This window comes from Prionailurus viverrinus, chromosome A1 (assembly GCF_022837055.1).
Source record: "Prionailurus viverrinus isolate Anna chromosome A1, UM_Priviv_1.0, whole genome shotgun sequence".
Taxonomy (NCBI): domain Eukaryota; kingdom Metazoa; phylum Chordata; class Mammalia; order Carnivora; family Felidae; genus Prionailurus; species Prionailurus viverrinus.
In genome coordinates, this window is record NC_062561.1 from 109,742,571 (window position 1) to 109,767,499 (window position 24,929).

At 53.5% G+C, this 24,929-nt stretch overlaps 1 protein-coding gene across 2 annotated transcripts; it reads left to right on the plus strand.

Annotated features, from left to right (window-relative positions):
- Window positions 1-589: 589 nt before the first annotated feature.
- PDLIM4 (PDZ and LIM domain 4) lies at window positions 590-15,949 on the plus strand. 2 transcript variants are annotated; one of them, XM_047879363.1, is made up of 7 exons: window positions 590-758; window positions 6,121-6,272; window positions 10,007-10,085; window positions 14,487-14,668; window positions 14,873-15,036; window positions 15,373-15,490; window positions 15,633-15,949. In XM_047879363.1, the coding sequence occupies exons 1-7, from the start codon at window positions 666-668 to the stop codon at window positions 15,835-15,837; spliced, it is 993 nt and encodes a 330-aa protein (XP_047735319.1). In that variant the 5' UTR covers window positions 590-665; the 3' UTR covers window positions 15,838-15,949. The 2 variants fall into 2 exon arrangements, with proteins under 2 accessions (XP_047735319.1, XP_047735328.1); XM_047879372.1 differs by lacking the exon at window positions 15,373-15,490 and having other exon boundaries at window positions 15,633-15,703.
- The last annotated feature ends 8,980 nt before the right edge of the window (window positions 15,950-24,929 follow it).

Sequence of the window (24,929 nt, forward strand, 5' to 3'; positions counted from 1 at the left end):
GGGCCCACTTCTTCCAGACAGACTTCCTAGCCTCCCAGAACGAGGCTGGGTACCTTCCTGTTCTCACTCACAGGCAGCGCGTGCTGTCATCCTGAGTCTGTGTCCCTGGCCAGGCCGAAGGCCGAAGGCTGCCCATCAATGCTTGCTGTTCAGAGCCCTCCTGGCACGGAGGAACAGGGAGGCAGCCTTGCCTGCCAGGACCTTGAGTTTTCTGAGCAAGTCAGGGCCCCATCCCCCATTTGGGCCGGCCCCCACCGCCATCCCTCCTCAGCCTGGGGCGCTGCCCGGTAGAAGGGACTTCAAAGGGCCTGTGCCTGACCTTCCGCGGCCGCGCTGGGTCCGCGGACCTCAGAGCGAGGCCAGGGCAGGATCCCTGACGTCGGGGCTGCCCCAGTCCCGGGGTCTCCGCGAACCCCGCGGGGGTGCTGGGCTATAGGCGCCAGGGTTGAGGGGCGGGTCCTCAGAGCCCCCCGAAGTGGGCGGGGCGGGCCGGCCGCGGGGCCAATCCGGGCGCGCGGGGAGCCGGGGCGGGGGCCGGGTGGAGGGGAGTACGGGGGCGGGCGGGCCGGGGGCGGGGCGCGGCGTCCAGGCGGCGGCTGCGGCGGCGGTGGCGGCGGCGGCTCCTCAGTGTCCGGCTCCGGCTCCGGCTGCGGCTCCGGCCCGCGATGCCCCACTCCGTAACCCTGCGCGGCCCTTCACCCTGGGGCTTCCGCCTAGTAGGCGGCCGGGACTTCAGCGCACCCCTCACCATCTCGCGGGTGAGTTTGATGGCCACGGGGCGGTGGGAAGGTCCTCCATCTGAGACCCTGCCCTCGCGGTCCACTCGAGACCCGGATCCCCGACGTCCCTGAAGTTCGAAGGCCAAGGAATGGCCAGGGAGACACACAGGCTCTAGAGGCTTCCAGGCATGGCAGTGTGGGGCCCCAACCGCCCCCCCTCTCTCCCGCTGGGCCTGCCTGCCCTGTCCCTTGAAGGATCCCCACCCCCTTGTTCACACACCAGCCTCCCTGCTGGTCTCATTTTGGGGGAGTGACTGCAGGCCAGGGAAGGACCGCAGTCGTGGGCCAGGGATCTGGACCCATCGACAGAGGCCCAGAAACGCTGCTTAGGCTGAACCCAGTCAGGACTGGGGGCGAAATGACTGAGAGCCCCCTTCTAACAAAAGTCCCTGCCAGCAGAGCTGGGTGACCCCAGGGAGGTCTGGGGTCCTCTCTGGATATGAAAAGAGAAAGAGCCATCCACTTCCTCACTCTAGTTTTGGTCAGACTCTCATCTATGACCTCAGTTGTCCTATGGGGAAGTGACCAGGAGGAATTCAGGGCTTCCAGGGGAAGGGAAAGGGGAGACTTACTGTGAGGATGTGAGACCCCTGCCCACAAGACAACACAAGGTCAGAGGCCAGAATAGCCTCAGCCCAGTTCCTCAAGGTTCCAGGGCTATGCATTACCCCAGGCTTAGGACAGAGGAGAAAGCAGAGGGGGCACAATCCTGGGCGGTGGCTAATTTGAGGAGGGAAGAGGAGCAGAGGAAGGGATTCAGGCCCTGAAGAAGGGGTACCCAATCCGGGCGAGACAGGATCCTGGCCCACCCTTGGGGTCCCTTAGTTTGAAGGGCTAAAAAAGGGGAGTCAGACTCTGCCCTTTGGAGTCCCAGACTAAGGGACAAAAGAGAACAAAACAGAGATCCTGCCATTGAAGGCTCTCAGTCTGGAGGGAAGAGCAGAGGGGCCCTGGGCCCATTTGAGGGCCATCCCTTATCCCCACACAGGCTGCTCTGATCTTTGGGAGCCTGTGTCAGGAAAACTGAGAACCACTTTCCCCCACCTTACTGCCACCTCTCTCCGCGGAGGCTGGACTAAGCTGGCTGGGCTTTCAGAGACTTCTTTCCACTTCCTAGGAGGGGGTGGGCACCCGGTGGAGCATAGAATTGTGGAATCCCTTTTCTGGGGGCCAGGGTGACAGGCAGGCCCAGCTGTCCTGGGAGGCTTCCCACATCTGCCCTTACCCCACGGCCACCAGGTTCCTGGGGCTGAGTGAGGTGGGCCTTTAACACATCCGGGAGCCTTTCATCTCCCACTTCCCTGAGGCACACTGCTCTGTGTGTGTGTGTGTGTGTGTGTGTGTGCGCGCGCGCGCACGCGCCTCTGTGTCTGTCTCCATGTGTGTCTTGCTGTGTGTCCGCCAAAGCGGGCTGGTGGGGGTGCTAGGCCAGCCAGCAGGCCAGGCACCCTAGGCGTGAGGCCGCTGACAGGCTCAGTGGCGGCGGCTGACGGCCACAGGCGGCAGGGAGCAGAGACATCTGTTGCCCACGCGGCTGCCTGCCCGCGGAGGAAAGGCCTCCACACGTCACAGTGGCAGCAGCAGCAGCGGCCTTGTTTGGAGCTGACAGGGACGTAAGTCCCTGGCAGGCAGGCAAGTAGCCAGGCTGGGAGAGGGTTTGCCAGGAAGAACCCCCCTTGTCCCCCAAAGTCATGTAGCAGCAGCTCAGACCCAAGGAGCCAGGATGCCTGAGACTGGGTTTGAGTGGGATCTAGGGAGATCTCCAGGGCTGAGGAAACACAGGCCACAGCTTGCCCAACAGGTACCTCAAGGGCAGGTCTACAGATACTGATGATATGTGGGAGTGTCCTTACCAAGGGGGCTGAAGATCCAACTCCTTCCATGCGTCCAGGGCCTCCTCCCACCTACCTCCCTGTGGGGACAGCCACACTCAGACAGGGTGGAGGCTGGGTGCCTGGCAGAGCTGGGGCCTTGCAACCTCAGCTCACAAAGCTTCAAGGAGCCCCCAAGAACACTGCCCAAGGCTTCTTCCTCTGTGAACTATAGTGGTTGCTGGTCTTGGCTGGGCATCCATAGCATTCCAGGCCCCACCCTAATGGGTGTTGGTACCAGCTCCCCAGCAACCAGAGCCTGGAGTGAGCACCACCATGTGCCCAACCTATTGTGGGGACTTTTTGCCTTGATTCTTTCAGGTAGTTCTCACAAGAGCCCTTATAAGTAAGGACTCCCTCCGGCCTCACATTATAGATGGGGACACTAAGGCTCAGAGGAGCTAAGGTAGTGTGTGTATCCAGAGGAGCAGAGCAGGGCCAGGAGTCCAGACCTGTCTGGAACTTGCTGTGACTGGATGGGACAGTATGGCACTGGACTCTGTGACTCCCAGCCTATCACAGCATCTAGGCTGGGCAGAGTGGAGCAGGGGCTGGAAATGTAGCTACTACAGGTGAGGGGGTTGGTTCATGCCCCAGTCTCCCAGCTGACGTCACTGTTCCCCTCTCCCTTCCTTCTATTTTTTTTAAACTGTTTGTTTGTTTTGAGAGAGAGAGAGAGAGAGAGAGAGAGAGAGAGAGAGCACGTGAGAGGGGGAGGTACAGAGAGAGAGAGGGGAACAGAGGATCCAAAGCAAGCTCCATGCTGACAGCAGAGAGCCTGATGCGGAGCTTAAACTCACGAACCATGATATCATGATCTGAGCCAAACTCGGGCACTTAACTGACTAAGCCACCCAGACACCCCCGCATCTATTTATCCTGCACTCAGCAGTCAGAGGGATAGGCCTGAATTAATCTGTGTCCTATGACTTCCCTGCTTAGAACCCTCCATAGTTCCAGACCACCCAGGAGAAATGCCAGTTTCTCACCTGGGCCTACAAGGCCTGCAGTTCTGGTCCCTGCTTCTTCTCTGACTTCTCTTCCATTGTCTCCTCACTAATGATGCTCCAACCCCAGGAGCCTGCTTTTACTCTCTCTCCCAGACGAGCCGTTATACATGCCAATCTTTCTACCTGTGACACTGTCTCTCCCCTGAAAGAGAAAATCACACAGTGGTTAGTAGATAAGACTTGGAACCAGTTGGCTTGGAATGAAGCCCTAACTCTGCCATTTATCAGTTGAGTGTCCTGCACTTCTCTGGACCTCAGTTTCCTCATCTAAGAAATGGGCTTTCCTTGAGGATTAATGAGACAATGCATATAAAGGCAGTTGGGAGAGTCATGGTTTCCTGGCCTCATGCCCTCTCTGACCAGAACTCCCCGAGCTAATGGAGTTGGCTGAGACCCAGCCACCCCTGCTTTCAAGAACTTCCTCCACCCACAGGGGCCTGAATGCACCCCTTGTGCTGGCTGAGTCATCCTGCAGCTAGCCACCCCCCTGAAGAAGAATACTTCTCTCCAGCATTGGGGACTGGGGCAAGGTGTCCCTTCCCCCAAGTCTCCCTTACTTCATCTGTAGGGATGAGAACAGCCTCTGTCCAACCAGGTGGTTGAAAGTTTGCCATGACCTAGTTATGGGTAAAGCCCAGGCCATGTCATAGAGCATGTATCCATAAAGGATAGGGGCCTGGAGCAGGACCTTGAGTAGAGGGTGGAATGATGTCTAGTGGGTGCTTCCCCAGGAGAACAGGCTTGTATAGGTGCCAGGCCCTGTGAATGAGCATTCATGGTGGTCTATTGGCTGAGGGTGTCATACTCTAGAAAAATATTCCTTGGGGCAAAAATATTTCAGGGCAGGTCAGCTTAGGCACTCCCCGCATCAGGACTCCAGCCAAGAAGCTGCTAGCACCTCAGCTTTGTCCACTCACTGCTGAAAGCTGGATAAGCTGAGCCTAGCTTGGCTTCCAGGAGCGCCCAACCCCAGCAATAGGAACAGGGTCACTGGCGGCTCTCGAGAACTGGGCACCACTGGAGAGGCTGAGTAAGAATGAGGGTGCCTACAGGGCCCCTCACTTGGTGAGCATGTGACTCTTTTCTTTTTAACGTTTATTTCTTTTTGAGAGAGAGAGAGCATGAGCGAGGGAAGAGAAGAGAGAGGGGGGTACAGAGGATCCTAAGTGGGCTCTGCACTGACAGCAGCGAGCCTGATGTGGGGCTCAAACTCACAACCTGTGAGATCATGACCTGAGCCAAAGTCAGACACTCAACCGACCTACCCACACAGGTGCTCCAGTGAGCATGTGACTCTTAATCTTGGGGTTGTCAGTTCAAGCTCCATGTTGTGCATAGAGATTCATTAAAAATTTTTAAATAAATTTTTAAAAATGAGGGTGGCTAAAGTCTATTTCCAAAGGCTGTGGTGGAACCAGGGATAGGGCGAAGGGTTCCCTGTTGCCTGAATTCCCCTGGACTCCTTACTCAGGCCTCCCTGTGAGCCTTTCCCCAACCTCATACGGCTCTCATGAGGGGACCAGTATTGTAAGAGTTTCCATATATGGACACCATTTGACTGGAGTCAATAGTGGCACTGGAGTGGCCTGAGTGTCTATCCTGCAGAGGAAGTAGAGGTGAAATTGTGACTCAGGAGTGCAGACTGGCAGCTGGAAGTAGATGGCCTTGAACTTGACTAGAAAGGTGGTGACACAGACCCAGAATGAGGCACTTAGGGGAGGAAAATGGTAAAGGGGGTGCGCAGAGTACTGTGAGAGTCCAGAGAACCAGCTCCCAGAGGAAATGGCCTCTCTGCTAAGACCTGAAGGTGAGGAGGTGTAAGCTGATAATTATGGTTTGAGGTCAAAGGAAAGAGTGTTCCACGTGGAGAGAACAGCATTTGCAGAAGCATGGAGGTGAGAACTATCTGGAGCTGTAAGTAGCCTGGATATTCAACTGGCCTGGACAGAGTATGGGTAGGTAGAAGTGAATGTGGGAGGTAGGGATGAGAGGAAACAAGTAGGGAGACAAGGTCACTAGGAAATATCAGGTCAAGGGGCTTCTGTGCAGTCTCTCTGGGTAGGGCACTGTCTATGTAGGGTATTTGTGACACGTCCATGCTTTGTATGTATCTGGGAGCACATGTGTTCCTGTGTGTCCTTTGTATGTCCTTGGGCACATATGCAGGTTACAAGAGTGACATCCTACTGTCCTAGTCCTATATGCCTTCACTTATATGCCCCTCTTTTATGCACTCACACCCCACCAGTCCTTCAGGTGCTAGAATTAGGAGTGTTTAGAGCAGAGGCTGCAGCCAGACCACATGGGAACTTAACCAGTGTCTTGACTTGCCTACCCACAGGTCATGTTGGCAGGAGGGCCACATAGCCCAGGTTCTGAGGTTGGAAGGGTTCTAGAGCAGAGACTGCAGCAAGGCCACACAATGACCAATTCCCAGTGATCTGGCTTGTCCACCTACAGGTCCATGCTGGAAGCAAGGCTGCGTTGGCTGCCCTGTGCCCTGGAGACCTGATCCAGGCCATCAATGGTGAGAGCACAGAGCTCATGACACACCTGGAGGCGCAGAACCGCATCAAGGGCTGCCATGACCATCTCACGCTCTCCGTAAGCAGGTATGCACAGGGCAGGCTGGGCCAGGACGATGGGGGGTGGGGGGATTTAAGGGGAGGGTAAGTTAAAAATGGCCAGTGTCATGGGAGAGCTGAACCTCACACAGTCTCTCTGCCTCAGCTCATGGCACCCTGGTCCTCGGAAGTAGTGCTTTCCTGGGGGCCTGCCAGGCACTGTTTGGAGACGGGAGTGGCTTAAGAAGGGAAGAAGCTCCCTATTATCTCAGGGCTGGAAGTGTATGGAGGGACTTATGGGAAGGAGACAGGCAGCCCAAATCAAGTATGAAATAAGACCTTGGGTGGCTTCTCGGGAGGGGGATGATTTCAGTCTTCTCTCCACCCGAGTGATCTGCTTGATGACCATTTCAAAGTGGTTTCTTGTCCAATACCTCATTTAACCTTCAAACCTGCTTGATAAGGTAAAACCTAGTATAGTCTTTGTATTACAGATGAGATAGCTGAATCTCAGAAAGGTTAGAGGGTGTCTAAAGTCACACAGCAAGGGAGTGAGGAAGCAAAATTTGTCCTCAGGTCTCTCACTCCTAGGAGTGGCTGCTAACCACTCCTACCACCCTGTGGCTACCCTCAGCTGTCCCCACTATGGCCCGTGCCTCTGCCCCAGTTAAATCCGGATATTGTAGACTATGTAATGCCATCCAGCCTACATGAAGGGAGGATTGGGGATCACCAAGCCCCATCTGTACCCTATAAATGGTCTAGGATGCAAAGTCCACCTGGGGTGTTCACAGCCTTACTCAGGCCCTGGGTCTTTGTTCAGCTCTAAAGGCAGTTGGCCAGGTCCTGGCTGAGTGGGATCTCCCTGCCCTCTGTCTTGCTTGGATTCAGAGAAGTCAGACATAACTGTTCAGCTCTGCCACGTTCACTGCTAACAGGGACTTTCCATGACCCCCTGTGGATGTGTGTCGGCAAAACCTCCCCAAACCACAACACGGCTAACTATGCCTTAGCGCTGGTAGGGCTGAGAGCCATTAAACATGTTAGGAAGGCTTCTGAGATAGTATCCATTTGTGTCTGGGTCAGGTTGGGGTCAGGACCCCTGACTGTGCTCTTGGAGCTGATTGCAAGTCCAAGGCCTTGTACCCTCCACCTGGTCCAAAGTAAGGAGCCTCTGGCCTGAAAGTTCAGCAGAGCTGGTTCTCATCCAGACTCTTTGGGGTCTTAAGTACACCAGATGACCTTTGTGAACCTGGGTTTCCTTCTCCCTAAAGAAGGACTACATTCATCACCCTCTCCCAGACTGAGGTACAGTCTGGCTGGGGAAAACATCAGCACTGCTCTGCCCACGAGTAGCCTCTGTGGTCACCCCACTTGGCTGGTTTCCTGGGCCCTGACTCATCTCCGGCCTTGATTTTACATGGCTAAACAAGGGAAGCCCTGGTAGTAGTGGGGTGAGGGAGGCAGCAGAGGCTTATAGGGGGCCTGAGTCAGGAGGTTCCCAGAGGGAATGATGTCAGGGGAGGGCAGCAGCATGGGGGCAGGGTGAAGGTCCCCCTTTCTTCCTTCCTTCCTTCCTTCCTTTCATCCCTGCTCATTTGTTCCAAGCCAAGCATGTGTGGAGCCAGGGGCCCCCTGATCTGTTCTACCTTGCCTCCAAATACTGCCTGGCCATGGAGCAGGTGAGAGCACATTCTCTACTATCACAGATCTGGGTTCAAACCCCAGCTCTGCACTTGAGAACTGTGTGGTCCTCCAGCAAGTGATTTAGTCTTAAATCACTTAATCTTAAAGCTCTCCGCTTCCTTAACTCCAAAATGGGACCTCTTGTGATTTGGGGATTGAATGCTTATGACACACCGGGTCTGCTCAGGGTGAAAATCTGGGGTCCTGTTCTCCAGCTCCCATGTCCACTTATCACACATGCAGAGTCTGGGCGATCACAAAGGCCACCATGACCCTTTGGGTTAGAATTTCTTTTCCTGGGCACCATCTCACCTGTAAGCCTCTGAACCTGCTCTGTAGCCTGTTTCCTATGCCAGGACCTATGCCCCAAAGACCCCCTCAATGTGGGTTCTGTGGAGGATCCACCAGGTCAGCTAGCTGGAAGGAGCTATTCTGTGCCCCTACCCCCCAGAGCTCTGCCCAGACCACCTATCCTCTTGTGTACAGAGGGCTCTAATCCTCCACAGACTTCTCCACAGGATGCAAAGTGAAAGAAAGGCCCAGTTTTCCTGCTATGCTTATTTTGTCTAGAACTCAGAACCAGTTATCCCAACAATCCAAGCTAACTCACACTTTCTGGACATGTTCTGTAGGCCCAGACCTTCCTGGCATCAGTTCCAACCCTGGGTTTCTGGTGGGGTCTGTGTTGCCCATTATGTATGTTACAAGATGCATTTGCATGGCCCACACTTGGGCTATCATTTGCTTAGAGATGGTAGATGGTGCCACCTGTCCAGCTGGACATGAAGGCCTGGGAATGGAGATTAAATAAGCTCTTCATTCTGATATGATGCCTTGGGCCATACTCTTGGCTCTGGGTACTTTGTGCACTCTGACCTTCAGACCTCAGGCTTGAACATCTCTTCTGGGCAGAACCTCAGGGAAGTATAGGCCATATAGACACATGAGATGTCCTAGATTCATCCCAGAAGAGCTCTGAGTGGGTGGAGGCCATAGGTAGAGCTGTTGGTTAGGGCAGTCACTTGGGAGCCAGGCTGAGAGGGCTGGGGCCAGATGCCAGTGGGGATGGTGTTGCCCCGGGGCAGCAGAGCTTTGGTTCCACAGGGCTGCAAAAGGCTGTGGGGGAAAAAGGCTAGTCTGCAGGGGATTAAGGAATGGGCAAAGGTGAGGAAATATAAAGTAAGTGTGGTCTACAGGTGTAGACAGTTAAAATCCTTCACTGGGTGGGGGACAGAGAGCGAGTTGAGTTGCTGGCCCAGTGGTGACACCTTGGAAGGCACCCAGATGCCTTTTGAGGTGAGAGGGGACATTATTGGTGTAACCTGCCTCATTTCACACCCACCTGTCAGTCTGGGGTCCAGGCACCCTCCTGAGCTGCCTCCTCACAGGGCTACTGAGTGGCAGGACTGGGCCCCAGGCCCATAGCTTCTCAGCCTTGCCTGCCCCGCCTGCCCCGCTTATGGCAGGTTTATGATGTTTTTCTCCCTCCTGAGTGGTGTTTGGCTTTTGGTTTCTATGGTGAAGCAGGAATTTCCTAATGGCCTGTTTCCCATCTGGGCTGGGCAGACACTGGTGATGACTCTGCCTGCAGCAGGAGGGGAGGCGCACCCCTCAAAGCCTTTATTTCACCTCCCCCAGAGCCCATGGATGCCTGACCTCCAGGCCAGGCCAGAGGCTCTGGATGGAAGAGGATAAGTAAATGGGCTCCTAGCTGATCAATGTGTGAGGCCTGGCTCGCCCTGCTATGAGCTCGCCCTCTTTACGCTGAGGCCACAGAGAGGGTGAAAAAAGTGGGGAAGCTGCAGGGCTTCTGTTGCATCCTCCCTGGGAATGAGACCAGAAAGGCATGGAGCAGCTGGTGGGGAAGGAACACACAGCCCCACCCTAGGTGGTGGCTGACCTGGAGCTCTATCTCCTGCCGTAATGGCCACCATTCTGGTGCAGGGCAAGTGCTGCAGTGGTGTCCTTTGCCGTGCCCAATGCCAGGCCTGGTCCTGGGGGGCTCTGGGTCCAGAGCCCAGCCCCTCTTGGACCTGGTCCCAGTCATATTAGGCACACTAAGCAAACATATCTGACTATTCTAATTTCTGCCACAGGCCTGAAGGCAGGAGCTGGCCCAGTACCCCAGAGGACAAGGCTCAGGCACAGAGGATCCACATTGACCCTGAGGCCCAGGTATGTACAGACACCACCTGGCCTGGCCTGGTTCAGAGCAAGCCCAGGGCAGAGGAGCCAGGCCTGGTCCATGGGTTAAACTGCACTAGATGTCTTCACCATGGCTTTCATATGCCCAGGCCAGAGCCTGAAGCAGCAGACTTCTCTAGGCCATGTCTGTACCCCATCCTGTGCTCCCCAGGTGATGGGCATCTGCTGGGGACTCTGTCTATATTCTAGGCAGTCCTAGATTCTGAGACAAAGGGACCTCTAACGGGCAGGAACGGGGCCAGGCCTTGGCTCAAGCCTACTACTCACCCAGCTGGGCTTCACTCTAGTGCCTAGTGATGCCAGACCAAGAGGAAGTCACCAGGCTTGGGGCCGGGGTGGGGGGAAACGTTGAGCCGTGGAGTGACTTCAGACTATTTAGGTTCTCTTCTGTCCTATCTTAGCCTTGGATGCCTGGCTAGAGCCAAACTCAGGCCTGAAGACTGACTTTAGAATATAAGGCACTTCCTTGCCCTATCTAAGACTACAGTTTTCCCCTGGCCGGCCTGTGATTGCACCTAGCAGACCTCAGTCTGCTCAGTTGCCTCTCTGCGTATGACAGGACTCATAGCTATGATACTTTCCTCAAGTGGAGGAGGGGGGCAAGGAGAAGCTGCTCTAGGGCTTGTTTTGCCATGGGCTTGAGGGGTAGCCAAGTGGACGGGGCTGAGGTATCCAGAGCCAGCTCAACATCTCTGGGCCACAGAGTTTGGACAAGGTGGAGCAGGACTAGTCTTTGATGGTGCCAGAGCTGTGGGACTCAGCGTCTGGGGCTATGGCCTCCTGGGCCTGCTTATTCTACTTTCTCGCCACAGAGGCTTCACTATATAGAAGGAAGGATCCACTATGGCCTCTCCCTCACCACGTATCCCAGTCCTCATCTTGCTCTGATATTTGTTCCCGACCTTGCTTTTGCTGGAATCTCTGAGGCCAGATGCTTACTACATTCCAGGGAGTGCCCATTCTGAAAATGGAGAGGAATTTAGCAATTCTGGGATGGCAGAAGCCAGGGCCAAAGGAGTCCAAAGTAGGCACATTAGTCACCCAAGGGTTCAGAGAGGGCTCCCTGGAGGAGGGGGTATCCAAGCCAAGACCTGAAAGACTAGGAAGAATAAGTCCGGCAAAGGGGCATGGAGAAAGGAGGTGTATGAGGAAGCACAAAGGCCCAGAAGTGAGATTGTGCATCATAGGTTCAGAAAAAAGAAAGCTCCTAGGTGGGAGTGCAGAGGCAAGGGATGAGGTGATAAGGCAGAACCACAGAGACTCTCTCGGTTTCCTTTCTCCAGGACCTCAGCTGTTCCTGCAGAGATTCATGGCCACACTTGTGTGTCCGAAGCTTGCCCTGGTAGTCCCTTGGACCTCAGGGGAGGTGCCAGGGGAAGGCAGGGGTTGACAAATTGACCAGACTTGATGTGGACCAGGGGGAAGGCAGCAGCACAGTGTAGGCCCCTGGCACATATGTGAGGCCCAGCTCTCACATGTGAGTACAGGATGGATAGAACAAGAGGGTCTGAATTTTGGAATTTGAAGCTCAGCTCTGCTCAGTCCTTCAGGAGAGGCTCAGGGCAGGTGGGCTTGGGGGCCAAAGAGCAGCTGCCCTGCCCCCACACTTTCCCTTTCTGACCTCCTTGAGGACTAGGCTCCCAGTGGCTCAGGCTAGAGTCAGAGGTATTTTCTACAAGCAACGGGGCTGGCCCTCAGCTGCTGCCCGCCCCTTGTACTTAAAAGTCATGAGCTCCGTGGGTGGCAACAGAAACACCCCCATCCAGCCCCCACAGGGCTATGTCCTCAGGAACACAGACACAGGGCTCATTGTCCCCAAAGTTCTCCCATCCTCCGCCTGCAGTGGGGAGCGGGTGGGCCCAGCTAGAGCCATCAGAGGAAGAGAAAACCACAATTGGCCCTGAGACCAGCACAAGGTACCCTGGCATGCACCCCCGAGTGCAAATAGGTCATGTAGGTCATGCAGGGTTATAGGAGAGAGACCGTTCTTCCTTCAGGCCTTACATGGGAACACAGGAGGCATGTGGTCCAGCCCAGGGCTGAGAAAGGATTATGATAACAGAAGCTTTCCCAGAGAGGATGCCATTTAAGCTGAGAACTTGGTGATGGGTTAAGGCAAGCCAGGTAGAGCAGGCAGCCCTAGCACACCAGCCTGTTCTTCCCAGATCAGCAGAGAGCTGGAGTTTGGCCTCTAGAAAGTTCTACCTGCTCATCTGGATTCAGTACCCACTTCCATCCAAGCTGAGTGTCCCAGATTCTGACCACACTCATGTGAGAGCTGATGAGAAAGCAGGCAGTTACTCCCAATCTGCTGATTATCCCACTGAGGCTTCAAGAACCAAATCAACAGCTGACGGATACTCAGAGAGAAGGAGCACATGGTACCAAGTGCACCAGCGCAGAGAGGGGGGAAACCAGGAATAGGAAGAGGAGCTCAGGAATGCCCATGATAGCCCTTCGTTCAACAAGCATTTGCTGTGTGCCAGGCAGTATGTGAAGTACTTTGTATGCAACTGTCTCATTTTATCCCAAGGAATTTATGATATAGATACCATTACATTCCCCATTTCACAGATGAAGAAATAGATTCAGAGAGGTGATAGAGCTGGGACTCAAACAAAGACTGAGGTCACCATGTGTATCCTAACCACTGAGTTCATACCTAGAGAGGCGGCTGCATGGGAGGCCGTGGGAGGGGCAGTGGCTCTGATGACCCTGCATGGACTCCCACACCCTGCTGGGTGAGTGAGGGCCTCCTTCCTCCAAGACCTTCTGACTCCCCTTCCTGTTGAAGCCTCCTCTATAGCAGGCTCAGCCCTGCCCCCACAGCCCATGGCCCATCTGGTCCCCATTATAGACCAGGCCAGCCTTGCCTGCCTGTCTGCCCTTCAGACACATGTGCAAAAGTGCTCAGGTTTCTCAGGGGCTTTTGTTCGGCCCAGTGGGGACAAGGGCTTTCCTACTGCTGTTTGCCTCATTGATGGGGGCCCACCTGGGCAGAGAGACCCTCCCCTTTGACTGTTGGGGTGGGGGAAATGGGGGTACCACACCCACTCAGTGACTGGTCCACCCATTCCCCAGGCTCCCGCCCAGGTCAGAGGCTGCAGAAAAAGCAGGGGCAGTCCAGATAAAGCTCTGCAGGCTCCACTGTGCCCCAGTGCTGGAGGCTGCCTGGCATGGGCTCTTTCCCCCTAGAACAAACATCTAGTCTCTCCATCCCCACTGTAGAGCAGAGGAGAAATTTACATGTCATCTCCCAGGCTGAGGCTGAGACCCACCTTCATAGCCTGGACTCTTGTTCCTTATCCTAAAGTCAGACTGCTCTGGCCACCAATCTCATTCCAGCCATGGAGGCTACTATAGTCATCCCCAGGGTGACCAGCCCTGGCTCTGAGAATGTGAGACTGTGTATGTGTGATTAGGTGTATGTTGGTGGACTGGCTGGCACTTGTGTGTTGTCTTCGTGCATGTGTTTGCCTGTAAAAGTCCTTGTGAGAGTGTGCATACCTATATGTGCCTGCAAGCTAGGGGCAGATGGCCCTGGACTCTGCAGGGACAAAGATCCCCAGTCCCCATTCAGATCCACACCTATGGAGATACTGCCCTTTTCTCATGAGCTGAGGAGGCATTTTCAAGGCATTCCCTGAAATGTTTCAGCCAAGGGCACCAGGCTGGCCATGGGGTGATGGGACGGGGATCCTTAAGCCCTGACCCAGCCGCTGCCCCTCATCTGCTCTGCCTATAGAAAGCCACCCATATTGTGCTAGGAAACATGAAATGGAAGCAAAGGTACAGACCTAAAGGGGGCTGACCTCACAATGACACCCTTGAGCCTCAGTCTGCTCCCACTCCCACTGTGTGCTTTGGGCACACAATGATTGATGACTCTTCCTGGCTGCAGAACAGGAGTTTGTTTTTCATGTTCATGACTATGGGCCCATACAGTACCCAGCACAGTTCTGGCAGGTAAGAAGGCTTGGCACCAGAACCATCTCTGCAAGGAAGCCACACACTTCACTCCAGTCACTGGCCTTAAAAGGCTTCTTGGAATGGTCCTGCCCCAATACTATCCCTTACGGGCACTGGTGGTGAGAACCACCACACAGTTCATGTGCCAAGGTTGAATCTAAAGGCACTCAGATTTTTGTGTCTGCCTTTCCATGGTCATTTCTCATTTCTGCTGGGGTTGAACCAGTCCCAAGTTTCAGCCCTTCCCTGTCCAGGCACCACAGCCCAGAGATGCCAGAGCCAGGGTAACCAGCCAACATCTAGGAAGGCCTGGCATAACAGGGTAAGGGTGGGATGTGTACCTAATGGCCAGAGACCCTACCCCAGAGGGTTTCTCAATGCTTAGGCCCCTCTCTCTTGTAGGATGGCAGTCCGGCGACCAGCAGGCGGCCCTCAGCCACTGGGATTGGGCTAGAAGATGGCAGGCCAGGCCTGGGACCTCCTTATGGGCAGCCATCTCACCTCCCATTGCATCACAATGGCAGCAACAGTGAGGCTACCTTAATGACTCAAATGAGCACCCTGCATGTGTCTCCACTTCACAGGTAGTACAGAGAGATGGCCTTTGAAGCCACACCCAGATCCCATCTTAATCCCTGATCCCTCAAATCTCATCTTGACCCCTGACACTTGATCTCTGGGTCTCAGCTGGTTTCACTCTGATCCATGAAACCTCACCAGACCCCTGAGCTGGCAGAGGGCAAGGCTGGTACCACAACCCTGTCCCTTGGTGCATCTTTTTCACACAGCACTGACCCAGCCAGAGGCCTCCCGCGGAGCCGAGACTGCGGAGTGGACCTGGGCTCCGAGGTGTACAGGATGCTTCGGGAGCCGGCTGAGCCCTTGACTGCAGAGCCCAAGCAGTCAGGCTCCTTCCGCTACTTGCAGGGCATGCTAGAGGCTGGGGAGGGCGGTAAGACTCCTGCCAACTTGCCCCACCTGCCTTTCCACTCCCTCAGTTGCCTTGAATTGCTCCACCCCCTCTCTTTGTGTCCCCATGCCCTGCCTCCCAGCCATCTGCCCCTGCCTTGTCTCCTCCCAGCGTTCCCACACCCCTCAATGCAACTGTGAGTGCTGATTCTCACTCCACCCTTGTCGCAGTCCCTGGTCCCATGCCCTCCAAACCTCGTCCCCAGTCGCAGTGCTGGTGGTCCCTGAAGCAGGGCCCAACCCACACCGCGTAGAACTGAAGTTACTCCCTTTTCCCACCTCTGCACCTGGCTCATGCCACTTGCGCTCCGGCTTTCAGGGGAGCGGCCCGGGCCTGGCGGCCCCCGCAACGTCAAGCCCACCGCCAGCAAGCTGGGCACTCCGCTGAGTGGCCTGCAAGGACTGCCCGAATGCACACGCTGTGGCCATGGCATCGTGTGAGTACACACCCCTGCTTTCCCCAACCTGACCCGGGTACTCCCTTGGCCCCGCCCGAGGCCCTGAGGCCCCGGATGGGAGCGCTCACGAATTCGTCAATCAGTCGCCGGAAGCAGCCCTCTCTCCCCGTCTCCTCATCAGGGGCACCATCGTCAAGGCTCGGGACAAGCTTTACCACCCGGAGTGCTTCATGTGCAGCGACTGCGGCCTGAACCTTAAGCAGCGCGGTTACTTCTTTCTGGACGAGCGGCTCTACTGTGAGAGCCACGCCAAGGCTCGCGTCAAGCCGCCGGAGGGCTACGATGTGGTGGCGGTATACCCCAATGCCAAGGTGGAACTCGTCTGAGCTGCTCCCAGAACTTCCAGTCTCTGCTTCTGCTTTTACTGCCCCCACTCGGCCCGTGTAAATATGTTTGCCCCCCTGCCTCTCTAATAAACTCCCTCAGCTCGGCCTTGAACATGTCCGTGCCCTGCCCTGCCTCCCTCTAGCACAGGCCATGACTCCCGAGTGCAGCCTCTATGTCCTAGGCACTGGGTGCATTGGTGAGCAAGACAGGTGCTGTGCTGTCTTCAAGGAGGCCACAGCCTAGATGGCTGGCAGACATAAATCACAAGGGGCAGTTATATTAGTAGGGAGGTGCGATCTGAGGTGCTATGACTGGTGTCACAACAAGGGGTCTGATCTGGGTGGAGTCAGAGAAGGTGTCAACTGAGGACTATACAGAGAGGAATCGTGAATGCAGTGGTATGGTAAAAGTAAGCACAGAGAGGAAAGGTCTCCTCTGGCCACCAGCAGAGAGAGGGCAGCCCCTAGCAGCTGCAGGTGGGATTGCTGAAGGGTGGGGGGGCAGAAATCCCTGGGACTGCTGATGGCGGTACCTACCCCCTGACCTTCCGCGTTCTCGGCGTTCTCATGTGTTTCTCCCTCCCCCTGCCCACTATTCTTTCCTCGACCCCTTTTTCTTTCCCCTTCACCTCTCTCCCCACCAGGGGGCGCGCCTAGAGAGTGTTGGGGGAGGGCCTGTGAGAGTCAGGAGAGGGACTGGGGAGGGGGGGCGAGGAGGCGGAGAGGGAGAGAGAGAAAGGAGGAGGGCCTAGGACCCCACCCTTCACGCAGCTCCAATCTCCAAAGCCCAGGGTAAACACAACCCCTTCTCCAGACCTGGCGGTTGATTACCGGGTGGTGGGGCGACCTGGAGCCTTTAATGGATCGGTTGCTTATGCGGGTACAGACTGGCGCTTTTTAAAAAATATAAATGATATCAGAGTTGGTGAGTTGTGGCCGTTCACAGGCAACAAACTGCCCTGGACTCCAGGTCACACGGATCTGCGCTCTCCACAGCTTGCTCCCGTCCGGAAGCAGCCTCATTCGCTGAGTCCCCGTTTACTTAGCTAGCCCTCAGTAATGTACCTTTGTGCTATTTTCAATTTTGTACTGTCACAAAAACCACAAAAGATTTATCGTTTCCCCCACTTACTATCAGCACACGACAGTGCCCGTTAACTCACGCTCTTGCTATCACAGGATAGTATCTCTCTCTCTTTTCATTTTTTGCCAACCCGATGAGTAAAATGCGATACGTGATTGCTTTAATTTGCATTCCTCTGATTACGGGTGATGCACATTCATTCGACAAATACTTCTGTTTGCTGTTGGGCGCTGAGTGAACAGCTGGGAACAGAATGGTCTTCTCCCTCCAAGACTTCTTCTCCTGTGAATTGCCCTAAACCCTTTACTCATTTTTCCGAGACTCATTTACTTCTTGTTGATAGGACCTTTTCATACTTTTGCAGGGGTCTTTGTCACTTGACTTTATTCCACTATCACGTTGACTTCATTACTACTGTTGTAGAGTGTGATATGCCAATCTCTCCTTGTTCCTGGTTTTTACAAATATGTCAAGGCTGTTCTTGTACATTTCTAATTGTTGAGGTTTAGACTCAGGATGCCAGACTCGGAAAAACAAACAAACTTTTTTGAACTGTGACCCTGACTCTCCAGACTCATTTGGCAAGAACTGGTGTAAAAGGTAGAGTCCTGTCCTGAAAGATACTGTAATCCGTGTTTACCCTGCATTTATTCAGGCATGGTGTACATAATCTCGTAAATTTTTATTTCTGCTTACTTCTTGTAGACATTGTGTTCCTGCTTTAATTTGTTCTCCTCCCGCCGCCTCCTCCCCACCCTGAGGGAACACAGGCCAGGACAGCGGACAGGTGCCCCATGAGAAGTGAGGGGAAAAGAGACAGGGCTGGAGTCCAGAGTCCTGGTCCTGCGGACGATCCCGGGTTCCGCCTCGCCCGCGTCTCCTGCTCCGTGAGGGGTCAACACTGAGCTCGAAGCCAGGCCGGGTCTGGAGCAGACAGAGGGTGGGGGCCGCAGGGCCGCACGCAGGAGCTCACTCTAGGCCACACGGGAGTAGGGTGGGACTGGTGGAGACTGCCGATTTCCTCCCCACCCCGCCCTCCTGCAGACAAGGTCCCCGTCCCACTCTCTCATAGGCGGGAGCCGAAGGGATGACTGGCAGCCAGGGAAGCCATTCGGAGCAGGAGCGGGGGGAGGAGGGAGGGAATACCGAACCCCCACCCCTAGGCCAGGCTCAAACCCTGGAGACTCAGGTCCCCACTCCCACCCGCCTCTGTGCCTCCAGCAGCCACTTCGGCTAGCCTTAGTCCTGGGACGCGCAGTCACCCCCAAACCCCATAGGACTACCCGCTCACACTGAGAAGCCCTTGAAGAAGCCGCAGTGGCATCTTCTGCTCCGCCAAGACCAACATCTCCACCCTGCAGGGCTTGCAGCCATGAGAGCAGCCTTTTTGCCTGGGAAGGCATCCTGGAGAGAGGTTGTGGGGACAGGAGCTAAGAGGTGTGTTGCCCAGAGCTGCGAGGGTTCTTTATCCTCTCCCGGTTTCAGGGCCCAGTCGCCCAACTACCTTCTGTGCCCAGGGGCCCTGACTGAGTCCATCATGGTGGGACAGGGTCCCTGCAAGGACAAGATTTCTGTGACCCAGGATCCCAGTTCTGAAATAAGGCAGCAGATGCCTTCTCAGGAGGAAACACAGATCCAGGACCCCCAACTCAGAGTGCCCCAGCCCACCTGGCCCAGATGGAGTGCTCATTATTGACCCCAAACCTGCTCCCCTCTCAGGTCCTTACCCCAGAGGCCTTCAAACCAGAGATGTGGATATCATCTTCTGTATCCTAACCCCAACCATCCCATCCTACCCGTCACTGTGTCTGGCATTCTGCCTCCTAACCGTTTCTGGGGCCTATTTCAGGGCAGCTGGAACATTCTCTCACTCCCTTGTCTCATGGACGCCTTTATGGCCCTAGAGCCCTCAGGATAGAATCCCTGGTGTATCAATTGTAGGCTTAGCATTTAAAGCCTCTCTGACCAGGCACACCTGAGTGGCTCAGTCAGTTAAGCCTCTGACTTTGGCTCAGGTCATGATCTCAGGGTCCACAAGTTGGAACCCCGTGTTGGGTTCTGTGCTGACAGCTCAGAGCCTGGAGCCTGCTTTGGATTCTGTGTCTCCCTCTCTCTTTGTCCCTCCCCCACTCATGCTCTGTCACCTTCTCTCTCAAAAATAAACATTAAGAGAAATTAAAAAAAAATAATAAAGCCTCTCTGACCTATGTTGCTGACTGCTTGGTCTCACTTCCTCTGCTACACCAGACAGTCCACCATTCTCCAATCTGTCCTGCCTTTTCATACCTCTCAGATCTTACCTCAGACTCAAAATGCCTTTATTCTTTCTTCTCCATCCAGCAAACTACTACTCACTCTTCAAGGCCCAACTCCACTGTCCCCTCTCTTAGAGCAAAGCCTTGGCTCATCCATCCCCCCCACCCAGAGTCAGTAATTTGCATCCACATGTCCTCCACCCCACCCTGTCCATTCCTGCTCCATGCTTCTGGCATGACCTATTATCTCCTTTGTCAGAGCCTGCCCCAGACCTAATCCGTTCTGCCTAGACCCCAAGCCAGGTACAGAGAGGTGCGGGAACCCTCGGGCCAACACCCTGCTCCCCACCCACTACACACACATACACACATGCACACACACATTGTGGCCTCCCTGCTTCCTACCACCTTCCTCCTCACCTTGCTGTCCTGGTTTCTGCTGGCATTCTTCCTAAACCTTCAAGGGGAGGTAAGTCCTGGATCCCTTCTATATCCTCCACAGCCTCCCTCTGGCATTCTCAGTCTCAACTCACTCATTCAAGCAATTATTTACTAGGAATCTACTATGTCCCAGGCATTGTGCTTCATATATGGAAAACATTTTGAACAAATATAAAGTAAGTACAGATTATAAGCACTGCCACAAAGGAAATAAATCAGATATTACAGTAGAAAATTAGCGATCCCTTTGTATATGGAATTTAGAAAGATCTCACAGAGATGACTTTGAGCAGAGACCTGAGGTGATAAGGGAGCATCTGTGCGGGTATCCAGGGAAACTGCACTGCAGGCAGAGAGGGCAGGAAATACAAAGGTGCCATGTGGGGCAGGGGAGGAGATGCGTGCTTGCCATGTTCTAAGAATAGTGAAGAAATGGGGTGCCTGGGTGCCTCAGTTGGTTAAGCATCTGACTTGGGCTCAGGTCATGATCTCACACTCTGTGAGTTCAAGCCCCATGTTGGGCTCTGTGCTGACACCTCAGAGCCTGGAGCCAGCTTCAGATTCTGTGTCTCCCTCTTTCTCTGCCCCTCTCCTGCTCATGCTCTGTCTCTTTCAAAAATAAATAAACATTAAAAAAAATTTTTTTTAAATATGGCTAGGAGTAGTAGATGATATCAGAGAGATGAGGGGTAAGAAAGCTGACCATGTTGACCCTGTAAGCCACAGGAAGGACTTTGACTTTTTTGCTGAGATGAGAAGCCAGAGGAGTGGCATGACCTGGACTTTTATGTTTTAACCAGAATCACTCTGGTTGCTCTGTGGAGAATAGACTGTAAGGGGCAAAGGTGGAAGCAGAGAGACCAGTTAGTAGGCATGACTGCATTCATCCCTAACTAATCCCTAACTAACCCGTTTCCCTCTGCCTCCATAGTTCTGGCCAGCGCCCAGGCCCCCCCATCTCTTGTCTGGGTGCTACAATAGCCTCCTGCTTGGCCTTGCTATCTTCTGTCTGGCCTCTCAATCCTTCCTCTGCAGAACAGCAAAGGGAGCTATTTAAAATGCAAATCTGATTATGTCACTCCTGTCTATTAAAACTTCCATAGCTCCCCATTGCTCTTAGGACAAAGTCTAAAGTCTCAATCCCAGCCCACAAGGCCACATAAGCTGTCGCCCCTGCTGATCCCTGCTGACAGCCCCGCTTCATGCCCTAACTGCAGTCATGCTGACCTGTAAAGGTTAGGTCGTGAAGCTCTCCTCCAGACAACTGCAGCCTTCCTTGACCCTCCAAGGAGCTTGAAATGAAAATGGAGTCCCTCTCTCTAGTTCTCTGTGTAACAAGTTTTGTTTGCCTCACCTTCATCCTTGAGATTCAAGGAAAGGACTAAGGGCAGGAGAAACCCACATGCTGCTTCACGCCAGCCCTCCCTCTGGGCCAAGGATCCAGGCCTTCCAGAGGGCACAAGAGCCTGGCCCTGAGCTCACAGCTGATGAACAACTGAGTTGGGGGACGTTGTGACCTGCGCTGTGATGACCAGATGACTAGGCTGTGGGCCCAGAGTCCCTCTGCCCACCTGGGAAGTGACCTGCCCCCTCCTCAGCTTTGGGGTCTCCCTGCCCAGCTTACCTGCATGATGGCTCCATTTCAGACTACTCGTTTTAACCCAGGGTAACACTCTTGCCATTGGGCCCCAGGCCAGACCCTGACTTGCTCCTCACAAGTCTGAATAATTTCCTGATTTATCATTTTCCCACATACTATTCAGTATTTTTCCACACAATATTGCTCAGCCCCTCTGAATGGAGTTGGAAGTCTAACAAGGATTGAGGGTAATAAAGGGGCCTCTCTAACAAGAAAGGACTATCCTCCTGTGCCCCCTTTACCACAAGTGGGAAACTCTATTTGAGTCCCCACAGAAATCAAATTTCTTCTTTGCTTCTATCTAACATATGATTTGCAACCATTTGTGGTTGAAGGCAGAGGCTCAAAATCCCAGGAAAGGCTGACAGAGGCCTCACCTGTTCCCATAGGGTCTGGGGTCAGCGTGAGCCACTCAGGCTCAGAAACCTGACTGACCAGCCCTGTGAGGGGGTCTGTCTCCCCAGTCAGCCGCGGTTATTCAAGTTCTGAGGCTGAATCACTGCACCACACACCAGCTTCCTCACAGACAAAAAGCAGCCGTAGAAGGACACTCAGCTGCTTTCCAGGGCATGTTTGGCCTAAGGGCATGTTTTCATGGGAAGCCAGAGCACAGCCACAGACTTAGAGAAAGGGATTCAGATTGTATAATAACTATAACAAAAGCTGATGTGTCCCAGGCCTTCATCCCGGAGTCCTTAGTGAACTGATATTACTCTTCTTTAATCCTCACATCAACCGGAAAGGAAGTATAGTTATTATGCTCATTTTATGGATGAGTACAGAAATGTTGAGAAACTTGCCAGTCTCACGTACTAGTGACCTAATCTTGATGGCAAGGGCACTCAGGGTAACCACAAGTACTCATTTTCCCTGGAGAGCACTGCCTGCCCTACCAATGATCTGGTGACTCCGACTAGGTCACTTCTGAAGGGTATTAATCTGTCCATCTACTACCCCCACATCAGGAATCTTCCCTGCCTCCTCTCCCTCCCTGATGCCCATATCCAGGTGGTCATCAAAACCTGCCCTTGTCACCCTGCCCTTGCCACCTGAAAAGCTCCAGAATCCATCTTTCTTGGCCACTAGCACCACCACCCTCTTGGATGCCTACAACATTCTCCCTGATGTCTCTGCTTCCACCTTAGCTCCCTTCCTTGCATTCTCAATTTGGCCACCAGAGGGAACTTTCTAAAACACAGATCTCATTAGGGTTTGTTCTGACTCTCCTTGGCCTCAGAATTAAAACTAACACCAAGTAACAGTTAGGAACTTTTAGGGGCACCTGGGTGGCTAAGTTGGTTAAGCGGCTGACTCTTGATCTCAGCTTAGGTCATGATCTCACGGTGTGTGAGATCGAGCCTCACATCACGCTCTGTGCAGACAGCAGGAAACCCGCTTGGGATTCTCTCTTTCTCTCCCTCTCTCTGCCCCTCCCCTGCTCAAGCAAGTTCTCTCTCTCTCCCTTTCTCTCAAAATAAATTCAAAAAGTTCAAAAAACAGTTTTTACAGTTTAGCATGTTCTAGCCACTGCCAACCTTTCCAACCTCATCCCTCTGCCTTCTTCCACCACTGGTTTAGTGCTCACATGGGCAAGGGTCTGAGCTGGTTCAGACTGTTTTGATGCCAGGAAGTGGCCCAAGACACACATTTGTTGACTGCAGGCCCTCTTGAACAGAACCAGCAGAAGTGGGAGTTCATTCTATTAATGAGGCAGCCGGGGCCCACCTTTCTCATGCTCCTGAGCAGCATCCCACGAGGAGCAGCACAGGCTGCATCCTCCCCAGTCATCTCTGACTAGGATGACCAAACACAGCACCTCCTCCTTCAGATTCAGATCCTCCAGGCCCACTGCTCACTGCAGGCACTGAAGCGGCAGCCAGCTTTTCTGAGGTGGCCCGATCTCACTTCTCACGTGGTGCTCCTGGACTTCTCTGACACTGAGGCGTGGAACACACACAGAAACCTGCCCAACATTCATGCATGTGCAATCTGGAAGTGTGGGGGATTCAACAGGCGAAGGGGCACCCCTGAGCCAAGAAGGGATCAAAACCTATGGATAAATGTTGCCTACTTCTGAACCTGAGAAAGACATTTCTAAGACACGTTCCTCCAGTTTCCCACAACCGTAAACACCCCTATGCTGTACACTTGCAGTTGCATTTCTTCCCTCTGTCACCCTCTGCAGTCCTTTACTCCTGTTCTCGTAGATCCATTCCCAAATAGAAGGCAGACATGCAAGGGAGGGATTCTACAACTGGAACATTCACCTATCAAACAGGGTTAAGGAGTCACTTAACTATTAGTGAGTAGGCTGGTAATAATCCCCGGCATGGAATGCAAAACTCCTATCCATGGTAGATTAGAATGACATACAAGTAGAAAATGAAACATTTGGCTTGTATCAGTGTTTTTTAACCAGAAGCAGTTTTACCCGACACCCCCCTCCCCGCCCCGCCCCACTCCCCACTCCCTCCCCAGGGCACTGTCTAGAGATATTTTGTCATCACAACTAAAGGGCAGTGTTACTGACATCCAGTAGGTAGAGGCCAGAGATGCTGCTACACACCCTAAAATGCACAGGACAGCCCCCCCTACAACAAACAAGAATTATCTCCCAAAACCTCAATAGTGCCAAGGTTGAGAAACCCCAATTATGGCACACAGAATGCAGGAGGACAATGGTGATTACAAGGATCAAAGAGTTGACTAGCTTTTGCTAAGTGCTTTAGAAGCCTTGAAAAAAGAAAATGATAGGCCCAAGTCAGGCAACTATAAACTCAAGGCACACTATGTAAGCCAGGAAGTCTCCATGGCAGTTTCTAAAGAGACCCTCATCTCCTGCAGCCACAGGGAAGATTGTGCTGGAAATCAAAACCGGAATTAAACTGATTTAATTGTAAGAGTAGGACAGCCACATCAAAAGGCTGCCTTTACAGTTTAGATGGATCTCCTGTGACAAAGTGATGGCCCTGATAGAAAATGCATAGGATCCTAGAACAGAGAATAGAGACATTTGGGTAAATTAATGTGAGAATTTTGAATTCCTAGATTTCCCTAAATCTTCAAGGTCAACAGCAGCAGCTCTCTTCCCCTTGCTATAGGAGAGTAGCTTTCCTATCTGGGAATCCTGCCAAGACTCCTCCTGAGGCAAGTAGCTCCAAAGATGATGCTTATCCTCCTCAAGATCCTTCCCTGCCCACCCCCCACCCCCCAACTGCCTCCAGACCAACAACCAAGGTGAAGTCTCAGCACAGCCTAGGTGGGAGAGTATGATCCCTGATCCACAAGGAAACGGCATACACACTGAAAAAAAAACAAAACAAGACCTGTGTTTGGGTGGAAACAGGGGTAACATATGGGACTTTATTAACCTAGGAGCACTCTCTCATTATTCTGGGTTTAACATCCAAACAAGAATGAAGAAAAACACCTTCATTTCCTTTGGTCAAAGATGACTCTTTGACACTTGGACACAATTATGGCCTACAGAAATAAGGTAGAGAAGCCAGAATTTTCTTGACACTCTATGAAAGGAGTCAGAAGGCTGAGGGGAGTGAGCATATATTTATCATGCAAGACCAGAGAACCTATCATCAGACTGCATTCCCAAGGCAAGTACAGCGGGCGACTCCCTTCTCTAAGGCAATACACAATGCACAAGTGAGGACCCCTA

Excerpts from the sequence above, each read along its gene's own strand:
- PDLIM4 (XM_047879363.1), top strand. The coding sequence starts at position 666 with ATGCCCCACTCCGTAACCCTGCGCGGCCCTTCACCCTGGGGCTTCCGC. Across the intron at positions 759-6,120 it reads CACCCCTCACCATCTCGCGG|GTCCATGCTGGAAGCAAGGC; the intron begins GTGAGTTTGATG and ends GTCCACCTACAG. Across the intron at positions 15,491-15,632 it reads CGCTGTGGCCATGGCATCGT|GGGCACCATCGTCAAGGCTC; the intron begins GTGAGTACACAC and ends TCTCCTCATCAG.